This window comes from Triturus cristatus, chromosome 4_1 (genome assembly GCF_964204655.1).
Source record: "Triturus cristatus chromosome 4_1, aTriCri1.1, whole genome shotgun sequence".
Classification (NCBI taxonomy): domain Eukaryota; kingdom Metazoa; phylum Chordata; class Amphibia; order Caudata; family Salamandridae; genus Triturus; species Triturus cristatus.
The window spans coordinates 458648528-458662851 of NC_140585.1; the positions used below are offsets into that span (position 1 = coordinate 458648528).

The following is a 14324-nucleotide window of genomic DNA, read 5'->3' on the forward strand; positions in this document are numbered from 1 at the left end:
GAAACCAGTTCCTCCAATGTCTTTTCCTTATTGCGGCACAATTGTACAGCGTTGTCCCCCAACTCCATCTAGTTTTGTTCACTCTTTATTCCGGCAAACACACAAAAAAACGTGGTTGGCAAAACGTGAAAGACGTGGTTGGAAGCGCGAGTGAAATGCATGCTTGCAACTAGATCCTAAAATGGAGGCACGCTGATTGACGTAGGCCCTGGATGGCTCCCAGCGCATGAAAGCTCTGAAAGTGTCCCCATGCAGTCACAGGCTGATTGGATTACGATGCCATTACCTCAGAATCCCGCGAAGGCATCGCAGCAGAGCTCGAGGGACAGCAGGTAGAGAATCACGCGATGTCACAGAACATCAGTTAAACTGCCAATAGCTTAAGTTTGTTCAGATTTCGGCTAAAACAAAAAAAAACAACAACAAAAAAAAATCGATGTCTCCAACAGCTCTTTTAATACCACACTGTGTACGTAGCGGTGAAGTGCAAATGACTAAAACAGTCCGGTTTTCAGTGTAGTTCCTCCATAAAAGGCTAGATAATGTCCCCCCTGACGTGAGTTATGCTCTTCTGTTTTCTTGCCAAATAAACGCCAATAACGCTCTCTGTTTCCGCCAGAGACACACCAGCTGCCGGACAAAATCAAATGGACAGTGCTGGTCCTCCACAGCACCACACGTAAAACTCAGTCTCAGGAGGCACAAACAAACTCCCTTCAGTTGCACTGTCAAATAGCGAATTACAAATACAAACACAGGTTAAGCCAAAAAGTCTGATGGCAGCAGTTTCCAATTAAAGTAGTAGTCTGTTCGCTAAACAGATGATGATCTCCCAATGCAGATTGTATTAAGTTAATCAGTCCAATGCAGGGATAATGTAGCAAGAGCTGACTTCACGGTAAAAACAACAGAAATCGGCAGGCCCAGGCTAGGGCTGACCGTTCCCAGATAGTCTGAAATGTCCAAAACCACAGTCAATCTAGTCTTTTGGGGAATCACTCACCCAAGTCCATCATCTGGCACGTCCACGATAGGGCTGACCGGTCTTTTGGTCACTGGTGGGGCTTGTGGAGTGCAAGATTACTTCTTTTTTTTTTTAATGCGCTTCATCAGTTCCAAGTCCAACCAAGGTTGGCTTTTAAGTTCCACAAATCCAAACTCCTTTGAAGGTACACGCAGGTTCTTTAAATCGTCGCCAGTGTTAAAATGAATGAAAGCGCGCAGGCATGGTCTTGTATTAATGATTGATGATTTATTCTTCAGTCCAAATCATTAGTTACATGTTACAGGAAGATGTTCAGGTCCTTGTTAATACCCCACCAGGAGCAGCGTCCTCGCTGCTCAGCCACCTCTCATCAACTGATTCCTCCTTCCAATCTAAACCACCCTCAACATTCCATCTGACCTCATCAAAGGCAGAGCAGGCAGACAGAGAACAGTGTAGGGAGAGTGCACTGAGAATAAGCTCATTACAACAAATTGCATGTGCATTCTTTAGTTCTGAGGCGTGCACATTTGAAGCATGTGACGTTTGCCTGCATAACTCTTTGGCACAATTGATGTAGACAAACCCCTTCAGGTACATGGCCCTCGCAATGATCGCCCAAGTGTGTCAAAGATTTGCTGCAACTATAAGGAGCTGGCGTCATTTCGTATGTCTGAGCTCTACAAACTGCTTTCTCATGCATCAGTAGTTGAACAAGGAAGCATCATGTATTTACAGTTTATTATTCTAAATTTGGTCGTCGGCCAACATTTTTATTTATCAACTATGCTTTTAAGTTCAAAAGCAATTTTGGCTGCGAACAAATTTCCAGCATCAATGGCTCTTCCTGTTCTAATTTCCTTTGAAAATATCAGCCCTTCTACCACAAGAAAAGTGAATTAAGCTTTCGCAGATGTTTGTACAGTTAATAGGATTTGCCTCGATGGCACAGTTCCCGAGCATTCACCAAATTCCAGTGATTTCTAAAAGCAAAATAATTTGGGTAACATGAAGAAGGTTTGCTTTCCTGCATATTCTTTTAACAACTATAGAAAGCTTTTTATTCAGGGCACATTGCGCTTGAGTTTTCAAGCGTTGGGAGGGTCTTGGGAAAGGCAGTGCACCTCTAAAGTTCCCACAATGAGTTTCGATGTCCAGAAATAGGGAAGGTACAGGAAACTAAATGAACACCAAATGAAACCATCCCAGAGTTGTGACGAATCCCTAAGACTTCTATTTGTTGCTCTTGATAGCATATTAGGGTCAGGACTTCCATGGATGCAACTCAGGGCTCAAACTAGGGCAACTCTTGGAACATATATTGAGGTCGGATTTCTTTGTAGGACCAGCAGAGTAGGTGGCATTGCTTCAGCTTCCACAGAACACACACACACAGCCTATTGCTCCTTGCACACTAGTGTTACCTAGTAATCAATACCCTTTGTGTTTGAAGGGAAAATAAGACATTAGGAATGTACCAAACACAACATTATTTATGTACTGACTATGACACATACTTAATGTAAAACTATCAGTGTTGTATTTTAGTTTGCTCTAAGCGCTACCAAAAAACAATAATCAGTCTTCTTCCACTAGGTTTTACCTTTGATGGAACTCTCCTACACGGTGCAGTCTAATCCTTAAAGCAGACTTATGGTCATTCTCTTATCTTAGCCAGTCCATCCGGGACATTTCTCATATTTCTTGAGTTGTATTAATTGTAGAGCATTCTTTCGATTGAATAATAATCATATAAAGGGCAAGGGAAATATTTTGACTTTGTCCTGTACCCTATAAACTATGAAGTATGATAAAAGGAAAGGAACATTGCTGATTGTAAGGAATATCCTGTGAAACCACAGGCATTGTTTTGTTAAATGTATTGCTTTAAATACTTATTCTTGTGATGTAACAAGTCAGCAAAACGATACTGCAATTAAGTGTGTAATGTGCATTTTGAAAATTGACGACCTTCAGTAGGCCCAGATATTTTTAAGCAACATTGGGGCATATTCACAAAAGCATTTAGGAGTACGGGAAGAGGTTCCACAGGAGTACTCTCTTATGCACTATTACAAATCTTTGTTAATTGACCCTACATTATCCATTTTTTTCTATGTGTACTAACTGTATATGAATTTTCCCTATTTTGGAACCAACTCACAAAGGAGTTTAAGAGCATGAAAAAGAGTTGAACAGAAGTACTAAATGACGTTCTCAACTAAAAGCCTTTATGAATAGATCCCATAATCTCTGAAATATTAAGTGTGCCTATGTTATATTCCTTCACCAAAGGCAAAAGTAGAATTTGTGGAGCCAGAGTGACTGAATCTCACAAGATAGGGAGATGTAGACGGTATTGAACATCATACTCCGTGTGTGAGAAGTTTGAGATCAGTCAACCAGGACATACCAATTACAACACTGAATTGTGAGGTGTGTATCAGGCTAAATTCAATTTGTTCTTCTAGTTTCCCATAAATTACTGTAACAGCAGCAATGTAAGTGGTGATATGATTGTATGTCACAACCAACCTATCTACCCGTTGTGCTATCTCAAGTTATTTGGAAAAAGTAAGATAACAATCCTTGTTACTTCTGAATCTAGAAGGAAGTTGAGATCCAGACTTGCTCATTATTGAACTTTAATGGGATTTTTATTTTCATATGTCACTGCATAGAATTGATGGTCGTATAGACTTGTATCAATCTGGATCAATGTGTGCATTTTTTTGCCCATCGGTGCCATCACATTAAAAAACAACCATATCTTTGCCAGTTGTGTGATCATATCAAAGGCACCATCCATCCCAAACTACTAGGCCCCGTCCCTGCTGAACCTGATCACAAGCAGCCCTGGATGAGTTTTGCCACTACTTGGACTCATCAATAAGGTGTAGTTGGAGTTTCTATGGCATAGCAAACATAGAACGTATGGCAAGGCAGACCAGTGCCACTTACTGTCACCTGATGAATGGAAATACTTGTATAATTTTGAAACACCGGAAAATTATCTGGTTGCAAACAATTCCATTAATTTCAATTGTAATGCTGTTATTTAAGATAGAGTTTAACCATAAAATAAATCAGCCTTGGCTCGATTTCAAAACTCACAACATAGTGGTAATTGCTAGGTCAGAGCTAGGACTGACACCCACTCCCGCCACTCTCTGAATAGGATAGTAGGATACCACAGATGTTATAGTAATGCATGATGTGGCTCCCTGGCCTTCCCCAAACACAGCATTACAGCAAGACCCAGACCACAGGCCAGCTGGTTCACAGAGGAACTCAGACTGATGAAAATCAACTGCATATAACTGCACTGCAAATGGAGAATGAGCTAGCACAATGCAGACAGGAGCATGTTCAACTCTGCCCTAAGACTCTATAACCAGATGCTACCACCAAATGATCCGGACCACCAAACGCACTGCTCTGGCAGACTGCATCGATGCCAGCACCAACAGAAGCTAAGAAATCTTTGAAATTGTGAAAGATTTGGCTTCACCATTGGCTGCCTCCATTTCAGTCACCCCTTTGAAGGAACTCTGCAACAATCTCTCTCAATTCTTCAGCAAAAAAAATCACCGTCATTTACAGCCTGCATCCACACCGGCAGTCCTCATTCTCCTGGTCCTCACTGCAGCAATTGACACAATCTCCTACCCCATCCTCATCCAACCTAGAGGACATCGGAATCCATGGTCATGCATTCTGATGGGACTGCTTCTTCCTGACTGGAAGGATCCAGTCAGTGAGGCTGGCACCATGCACCTCGGAAGACAGTGACCTTATCTGCGTAGTTATGCTACGATCCTCCCTGAACCCAACCCTCTTTCACGCCTGCATGATCCCTCTAGTCAGCATCATCCATTGTCATGACATCAACATCCTCTCCTTTGCCATTGACACGCAACTCATTCTCTCCACAGCAGAAAAGATGCCCAATACCCATACCAAGCTCGTTGCCTGCATGACTGAAATCACCCACTAGATGAAGCCCAACTGTCTGAACACCGATAAAACTGAAAATGTGATCTTTGAGAAGAGCACATCACTGTGGGACTCCACCTGGTGGTCAATAGAGCTAGGACTGACAACGCCAAGAACCTTGGGATCCTCATCAACAGCAAATGCAACATGACCGTCCAAGTCAATGCCGTCACCGCCTTACTCTTCCATAACCTGAAGATGCCGAGGAAGATTTTCAAATGGCTCCCAATCAGCACCTGGAAAACCATCATGCACTCCCTGGTCACAATCAAGTCTGACTATGGGAAAACCGTCTATGAAGGGATCAACAAAAATTCAAAAGATGGCTGTAGACTTTTCAGAACTCAGTGGCCAGAATCACTCTCACCCTCCCACACCATACCACACCACACTCACATCACATCACACCACACCTGAAGGAGCTCCACTGACTCCCCATTCACAAACTAGCACAATTCAAACTCCTCACCGACACTTTCAACGCACTACATAAGACTGGTCCAGCATAGCTCAACAAATGCATCTGCTTTCACAAATCTTCCACAGACCTCCACTTGTCCAGACACCTACTTGGGCAAATCCCACACATATGGAAAACCAGATTAAGCATTCAAACCTTATCCTGCATCGCTCCTAAAGCGTGGAATGACCTGCCACTACACATAAGAGCCTCCTCCTCACTTCTTGAAATCTACAAGAAGCTGAAGACATGGCTTCTCGAGAACTCCCACTAGGCCCTAGGTGTGGCTAGACCCACACCAGCTAAGCACCAGTATACCCACGTGGGTGATAGTGTGCTCTGCAAATCTGCATAGCATAACAGAACATAATGTAGCATAATATAAAATAACAAATTAAACAATGCCAGATTTGTCTGGCCATGGTAGAGGAATAACTCAATAAGATGGCCCTTTCTGTTTTTGAGAAAGGGCATTTTCCAGATGTACTCCTCTTTGCTTCATCAGACATTGTATATCTGTATGTGTGCATGTTTATGGTATTTCTATAGGGTAAACCCAGCAGAAAGTAAGTGGAGCACTGTACAGAGTCGAAGGCAAAGCTACAAGGTGTAAATGCAGGGAGAACAGGATTCTAAGAGTGAAAGTGGATTGTTTTTGCATCTGTTGGAGTGTTCTTCAGAAAGGTGACTTTTCGAGCTTTCCTAAACTGGAGCAGGGTTGGGGTAGACCTAATGGGTATAGGGATGTTGTTTCAGATCACGAATCTAACAATATGCCTGACATTAACACTGTTTCAAGGCAGATAAAACCTCTTGCTCATTTTCTTATGATTGGCAATGGCAAACCACAAATATAGGTCTGTACTGCTGCAGGAGTAGGCTGTCTTATGGCCAATTCATCCTGAAAACCATGATTTAAGCCTTTGAGGGCTGCTGCTTTGTAACAGTCATTCTGCCTCCATTACTAAGTAGGTGAAGTGAAAGAGGTTTTCAAGGAGATCTGGATTACCTTATGGGAGTTTAAATTAACTCACCCTCACTCAATGGGCAACTACTCTTTGATCAAAGTTGCACTCAGTTTGTCTTCAAGTGTACCACAGTTGTAGAGAAATGAGTCATGGCTAAGTTTTTAGCTAAGTGGGACAACACAAAAAAAATATCACCACCCAAATAATACGCTGGGTGGCATAAAAAGTCTAACCTTAACTGTCAGAAATGTCTGCAACTCATGGGGCTCACCAAAGTATTAGTCACATGGCGCCTAAAACCATATAGTTCCTTGATTGATAATTGCTTTGGTTGGATGGGAAACGCATGTGCTGTTTGAATGGACACTGTTGATGACAAATTAGTTGGAACACTGAAACTACAGAAGGAAGCGAAACTACAGAAGCCAGCCAGCAATAGGGACCATTATACACCAATGACTGATGGACCAAACAGTGAGGTATATCTAATGCGCATGCCATTATTTTTGGAGATGCAGTTTATGGCCTGTACCAGTCTAAAACTGATAGCATTGCGGTATTCAGGCAGCACAGGGGAGGCTTTATTTGTGGCTTGCCAACGTATCACTGTTTTTTAAAATCTGATCCAGTAGAAGCACAATACATTTTATCAATTGGTCCAAAATCTGAGCAGTGAAGGGTAAGATATAGTACAGTGGGGGATGAAAATGCAAAGACACCAGAGATGAAATCGTGGTCCTGCATGTGGAAGAGAGTGTGGTGCTGGGCCCCAGGCCCACATGGGTGTAAAGAACGATACCGAGGCAGGGTGGTAGCTGGCAAGTGCACCTAACTCCTTATTAGCAGGGTCACCTAAATGGTGATGCCTGTGAGTTGATGGGTGTGTTGATGCTGGAGACAGCCCTCTGGGCGACGGATGGTCGTGATGTCTTCTCGGGACACTACATCCCTCACAAAAACCAATAGAGAAGTCACACAAATTAAGGTCCGGGATGGACCTCATATATTATTCACTAAAGTGTGTGTAAGTTTACAAAGGCTACTTCTGGATTGTGAATGGTCTTTCTTTTCATCTCTTACAGCTTCCGTTTTAGATTCATATATTTTGGATCTTCTCAATCGTAAACAGTCATCATGGATGATTTGGAGCGCCGCAGAGAGCTTAGGAGGCAAAAGCGCGAGGAGATGCGCCTTGAAACTGAACGGTAAGACAATGGTCTTCCAGCACATATGACCGAGCATGCCTATAACTTGTGGTTCTAGTTTTTGGACTATTTTTGAATGTCCATGTCTTTTATTATGCTTTTTTGTATTGATTAATTCTGGATCACATTTCCAGAAATGGTAAGGAGATCTTTCGCCTTTGGCAAACTTAATCTAAAATAACATGAATAAGAGGGAACACAAATGTAATTTTTTAGGTTTTTTGGGGGAAAGTGATAAGTATCATGCCAAAGTAAGTTTTCATTTCAGGAAAACTATGGCAAACTCCACATGTTACATTGTGGTAAATATTTCTCCTTTACCGGGACTGAATTTGATACAGAAACATTATAAAATAGCTCAGTAAAATGAGAGGCAGAATCCGTGATATTAGAGTTTCGGAATGGACTTTATTCCGGTGGTCGATTATAATCGGATGCTTCAAGTTCCATCACCACGGGGGTTCAGGAAGTGAAGTACATACTTTATTGACAAGAAGTAACTTTTATAGTCCATACATTATAATGAAGTGAATATAGTAGGCGTAACAATTGATAAGGACATTGACGTTTGGTTTGCGTAACCGAAAATGGGTGTAATAATGAGTAAAAAGGAACATGATTGGTTGTGATGTCATGTATAGGTGGATCTATAAGATAATACTTGGCATGGATGCGCGCGCAGCAGTATGACGTGTAATTGACGTGTAACTAGGGGGTGACGGGGACTTGACATTTAGCTCTATATGTGGAGACAAGAAGTCTGGGAGGTCAAGTCAACCTAATCCCAAATCATATCTAACATCCTATGTTTAAAGAACTATGTTATCCATAAAAGAAGGACTCTCGGACAGAATCTATTCTATACTGACTGTGCGTGTACAAGCGTCTAAGTGTCTACACTGAATGCGAGGGGGTAGGAATATTCCATGGTAACAGGGCTATGAATTACTTGCATGAGGACAGAGAAGATGGGCCTTTTTGCTTGGTAACTGGAGGAATGTTTACTTAAACTACTAGGCAGGAATGCATCGGCTGAGGGGGAAGCAGATAATTCGAAGGTGAAATACAGTTCTTGGCAGAGAGTAAGCTGATGTCAGGCTTCGTGAGCCGCGCAGAGAATGAGACAAAGTTCATGGTCACAGATGCAGGCTCGGGCTGGAGCTTTTAGAGGCAGAAGGCAAGAAGAGTTTGATGACAGAATCAGGGCCTACTTGCCTGGACTGAAAAATGGCATAAGTGAACCATATAAAGCCGGTGGCCTTTCATATTTAAGAATGGAATATCTGGCCTATTCATGGCGGATCTGGCAGAGGACATGTTGACGGTGGGCATACATGTATTTGCGTCTTCATAACTGGAACTGGGGGGGACATATATGTACTTGTGATATACACATGGAACCGTTGGGGTCCAAGATAGGGGACATAACTGACCAGGAAAATCCATATTTCCACATTCCCTCCTTGTCCTCTACTTGCCCTTCAAGAGATATCAGTCTTCATCAATCCATTGATCTGTTCATATAGCATCATTTGTTCTTCTTTCTTCTTCCGGGATCTTGAATGAAAATCTTGATGTGGGATACACGATGTGGCACACAGACCACAAATCGCTGGTCCACATTGTAGACATAGACAGCAACTGAATAGTATGAGAAGGCCAATACCTAGGAAGGATAGAACTCTCCATCCCCAGGCTGATACCGCATTCCAAAACCAACTGGACCAAGTCCAAGTGCCTGGGTTCTGGTGTATCTGGCTTACAATCTTATGAAGGCGAGTGATGGCTTTATATACAGATGGCGAATTTTCTGGTATGAATACGCAACAGCTTGATCCGATGACCCTACAAGCTCCGCCCCTATCAGCCAGGATGACGTCAAGGACAAGACGATTTTGAAGCACAACAATCCGCATAGCAGACTGCTCTTCCGTTAAATTGCCTAAGGCGGAAATAGTCTCATTCACTACTGCTTCAAGGGTTCTAGTTAATCTACGTATCAGCTTACTATTAGTAACAGTACCTATATAGGGAAAGATGCCTTTATTAAAATCTACATACTTGTCCCATGCCGTCTCAGTGTAATCGACAATGGGGAGATCTCTCCGTTCTCTGTTGTGTACTAAATGAATATTTCTGTAATAATCAGGAGGAGCTAGGAAAACAGGTGGCAAAAGGAATGCAATGTAGCAGGTACCATCCCAATCTAGGGGTAGACGCATATATGCAGTCTGACCACATATAAAGTAGGAGTGGCGAGAAGCTCTGAATGAAGATTTTCCTTGATCACTGAATTCTACCATAGTAGTGCATTTACTATGGCCCATATGTATGGAACCAACCTTTCTTACACACAATTCACCTTTTGCTGGGAATACTGACATGGTGGGTAAGACTAGCTCAACTTCGGATACGACATTTAGAATCATGAGATTAGGTGTAAAATTACCTAATCCATACACTTCATTTTCTAGATCAGTTCCTGTTCTTTTGGGGCGACCCTCCTTGTCAGGGTAGCAGACTTTGAGTAAAACTAGGTTCAGGTTTCCCCATATCCAATGGTCTTGGTAAACTGCTGTGTCTGAGTCTATGGAATTAATTAAACTAAACCATGCTCCACAGGAGCCATTATGTGTGAATGAATGTGGAAAGAAAGGCAGGACTCCTTCATAATTCTGATAGGGAGGGAGTCGGCCACACACCCAACAATTGGTGGCATTACTAGTCTGATGGGAATGATGTAACATACTAATGAAAGTGTTATTGCGCAGCGCAAGTCTATAAGACAATTCATGCGGAGGTAAGTCACTAAAAGAATGTTCAGCAGCAACATTATAAACATGTCTAGAAATAGGGTAATATATGTGCAACAACATACTTGTAATAATTATTAAAAGACTCAATAAAAACAAAATTAATAATGTCACTATGCAGTGGCTACGCAGTGATTTACAATACGCCTGTCGTTTCAACATTTTTCGGGTATTTTCTCTACTCAGGTCCAAGGGATACATGTCAGAGACAATTCAACCGCTTCACCTTGGAGAGGACTTAAACAATCAAATTGCTCGACTGGTTGGGCCTAAGCTTTAGTTTATAATTTTCAGATTTGTTAGGTTCAACAAAAGGGAGTTTTGTATCAGTCTGTGAGGGAGTGCAGGGCACAGTGTCTATATCCGAAGATAGTCCATGAAATTTCTTGATGTGGCTTGAATGAATCCAGCCCTTGCGGCCCTCGATCTTCACGGCTGTTCTTGTGGTCAACAGGACCAACTTGGGTGCTTTCCACCTGGGCTCCAGCTGAGTCTTTCGGTCGAAATTCCTCACAAAGACAAGATTACCCGGAACAACGTCATGGGGTTTCACCTCAGTGTTGTCGGGAAAGGCTGCAGCTACCTGTGAACGAGAAGATTGTAGTGCAGACATCAAGGAAGCCAAGTAATCTGTCAGCATATTACAGTCAATATCAGTTATTTTGCGTGGTATAGGCGTCCCCCACATATTCGGTGGTCTACCGAAGATCACCTCATATGGGGATAGCCCTGTTCTAGAGTGTGCTACCATTCTCATGTAAAAAAGTGCAACTGGTAATGCTACTATCCAGTCGACCCCTTTCTCTCTGCATATTTTGGACAGTCTGATTTTCAGTGTCTGATTATGTCTTTCTACGAGACCTGCTGCCTCGGGATGTCGGACACAGTGGAATTTCCACTGATATCCTAGCAGAAGTGAAACGTGTTTCATTAATTCGGATGAGAACGGCTGGCCGTTATCTGAGTAGACAACACGTGGTAAACCGTATCGTGGGAAGAATTCTCGAACCAACTGTTTGGCAGTAGTCGGGGCAGTGTAATCTGAAACCGGGTACGCCTCTGTCCAACGGGACAGAGCGCAGACAACTACGAGAACATATTTGAATCCTCGACATCGTTCCATCTGGATATAATCCATCTGTAGGACTTCAAAAGGGTGATCAGGAGGATGAAATCCACCCTGTTCTACGGGAACACTTTTTCCTGGGTTGAACTGGCAACAGATCATACAGGTACGGACCTTTTGTTTTGCTGCTGCTCGTAAATGTTTATTGAACCAAATGTGTTGAATGCTGTCTAGCATAGCTTTTTCTCCTAGATGTGCCGGACTATGTATAGTGTTAATTACGACTTGGACCATTGAATCAGGAAGGAACCATACAGACCTTTCCTTCATCATCCATCCTTGGTCCGTTTGGATCCCTCCTAACTCGGTCCATTTCTTTATTTCGTCTGGTGTAGCATGTGTCTGTATGTCAATTACGTCAAGAGTAGGATCTTTAACGGTCATACAATGTGTCGGTGTCGGGACTATTGTCTTTGTCATGTCGGGGGTCTGAGTTTGAGCAGTCAGTTTAGCTGTTCTGTCGGCTAGATCATTGCCTTGGGAAATGATATCAGTAACCTTCGTATGGGCCTTACATTTCATAATTGATATTTCAGTGGGTAGATGTATTGCATCTAATAATGCGTGAATGAGGGGTCCGTGCTGAATGTGGGCACCGTGGGAAGTTAAATAACCTCTCTCTCGCCACAGCACGCCGAAGTCATGTACAACTCCGAATGCATAACGTGAATCAGTGTATATGTTGACTTTTTTATTCGTGGCTTGAATACAGGCTTGTGTCAGAGCGATGAGCTCTGCGGCTTGAGCTGACAAAGTATTTATACGATTAGTTTCAATGACTTCAGTATCTGTTGTGACTGCATAAGCGGCTACTAACTCTCCTGTACTTGTTCTCATGCATGAACCATCGACATAAAATGTCAAGTCTGGATCTGACAATGGAACATCGGTCAAGTCTTGTCTGGGTTTTGTCGTTACAGTAATAACTTCAATACAGTCATGGGCTAGTGGGTCTGTTCCGGTTACTGGCAAAAGTGTGGCAGGATTCAATGTGTTACAGCGTCTTATTTCTATATGTGGCTGAAACAATGTAAGTTCATATCCTGTAAGTCGCGCTATAGTCAAGTGTTGTGTTTGCGTTCTATTTACAAGAACCTCTACTGCGTGGGGTACTTGAACTGTCAATGGATGTCCTAACACTATGGCATCGCTTTGTCTGATTGCTAAAGCTGTCGCTGCTACTGATTTCAGGCACGCAGGCAAAGCCTGAGCTACGGGATCTAATGTACTAGAGAAATAGGCACATGGTTTGTGTGCTCCTGCTTGATCCTGTGTGAGTACTGACAAAGCAGTACCTTCGCGTTCTGTAACAAAGAGTGTAAACTGTTTTTTGTAACATGGCGTTGCTAAAACGGGTGCTTGACATAAAGCTTTCTTTAGGCTTTCAAAAGCTTGTGTGTGTTCCTGAGTCCAAGGGAGAACAGTCGATGTGGCTGCCTCCTGTGTTGTCAATTGAATGAGTGGTTTTGCTAGAAATGCATACTGCGGGATCCACTGTCTACAGTATGAAGTGAGGCCTATGAAAGCCCGCACCTCCTTTTGTGTCTTGGGTATTGGCATGTTAGTTATTAACTGAATGCGGTCGGGTGTAAGCTGCCTTCCCTCCTTGTCCAGCGAGTGTCCAAGATAAACAACTTGCTGGACACAGAATTGCAGCTTAGAAGGGGACACCTTGTGCCCTTTTTCGGCTAGAAATTGTAAAACTGTCAGTGATGCTTTCTCACATTCAGGTTCGCTTCTTGCGGTGATCAACAGATCATCGACATATTGAAGCAAGGCAGTGTTAACTGGCATGTGGATACTGTCAAGTTCTCGTTTCAGTGCTTGGCTATAGATGCTGGGGCTTTCTGTAAATCCTTGAGGTGCGCGTGTGAATTTAAAGCTACGTCCATTTAAACGAAATCCGAACAAATATTGGCTTTCCGGATCTATTGGGACGCTGAAAAAGGCGTTTTTGAGATCAATTACAGTAAAGAATGTTGCTTCGGAATCAATAGCTGTCAATAATGACGAGATATCTGGGACCACAGGAAATTGTGGCACAATGCATTTGTTTAACTCGCGCAGATCAATAACCAATCGATATACTGGCGGCGCTGTAGGATCTGTTCGTTTAAGAATCGGTATTATCGGTGAATTACATATATTGGAGTCTGTTTCCACAACTACTCCTTGGGCAATGAGTTCGTCAATGATTTGTAGTAAAGCCACTACAGCATCTGGTGGTAACTTGTATTGTCGCATTCGTGGTAGCACCACTCCTGCCTTTAGTGTGACTCGATATGGTGTAATATTCATGCAACCAACATCAGTAGGGCCTTGTGCCCATAGACGTGTAGGTAAGGTCTGCAGTCGGGGATCCATGTCTCTAGATACATAGTGACCTTTAAAATCACGTAAAAACAATCTTACTCCTTCCGGAGAACAACATATTATAGCTCCTAGAGCTTTTAACGTTTTTATTCCTAATAGATTTTCTGGACATGATTTAGTAAGCAATAAATCTGTAGTTCGGGTCAAAGGTCCTATCGTAAGTGGCAGAGGTTGTGACACTTCATTAACAATAGGTTTTCCTGAAAAACCAAGGGAAATATTCTGTGAGCCTGAGAGGGGTGCCCCTGGAACTTCACTACGTTTTATAGTTGTTCGACTTGCCCCTGTATCGAGTAAAAATTTTCTATCTTGACCTAATAATTTACTATGTACATAAGGTCCTTCTTGATCTACAGGAATCTCGATAAGGGGTAAGTCAACTTCCCTCTCTAGGCTTG

General features: G+C 42.7%; 1 protein-coding gene across 10 annotated transcripts in view; it reads left to right on the forward strand.

The window, feature by feature from the left end:
• The window catches only part of CALD1 (caldesmon 1), a 567652-nt gene that overhangs the window by 218118 nt on the left and 335210 nt on the right, over positions 1–14324 (forward strand). For all 10 annotated transcript variants that reach the window (XM_085652624.1, XM_085652626.1, XM_085652628.1 and 7 more), the window contains one exon: positions 7492–7614. In XM_085652624.1, the coding sequence (XP_085508750.1) occupies positions 7544–7614 (71 nt within the window). In that variant the 5' untranslated portion in view covers positions 7492–7543. The remainder of the gene's footprint in view (positions 1–7491; positions 7615–14324) is intronic.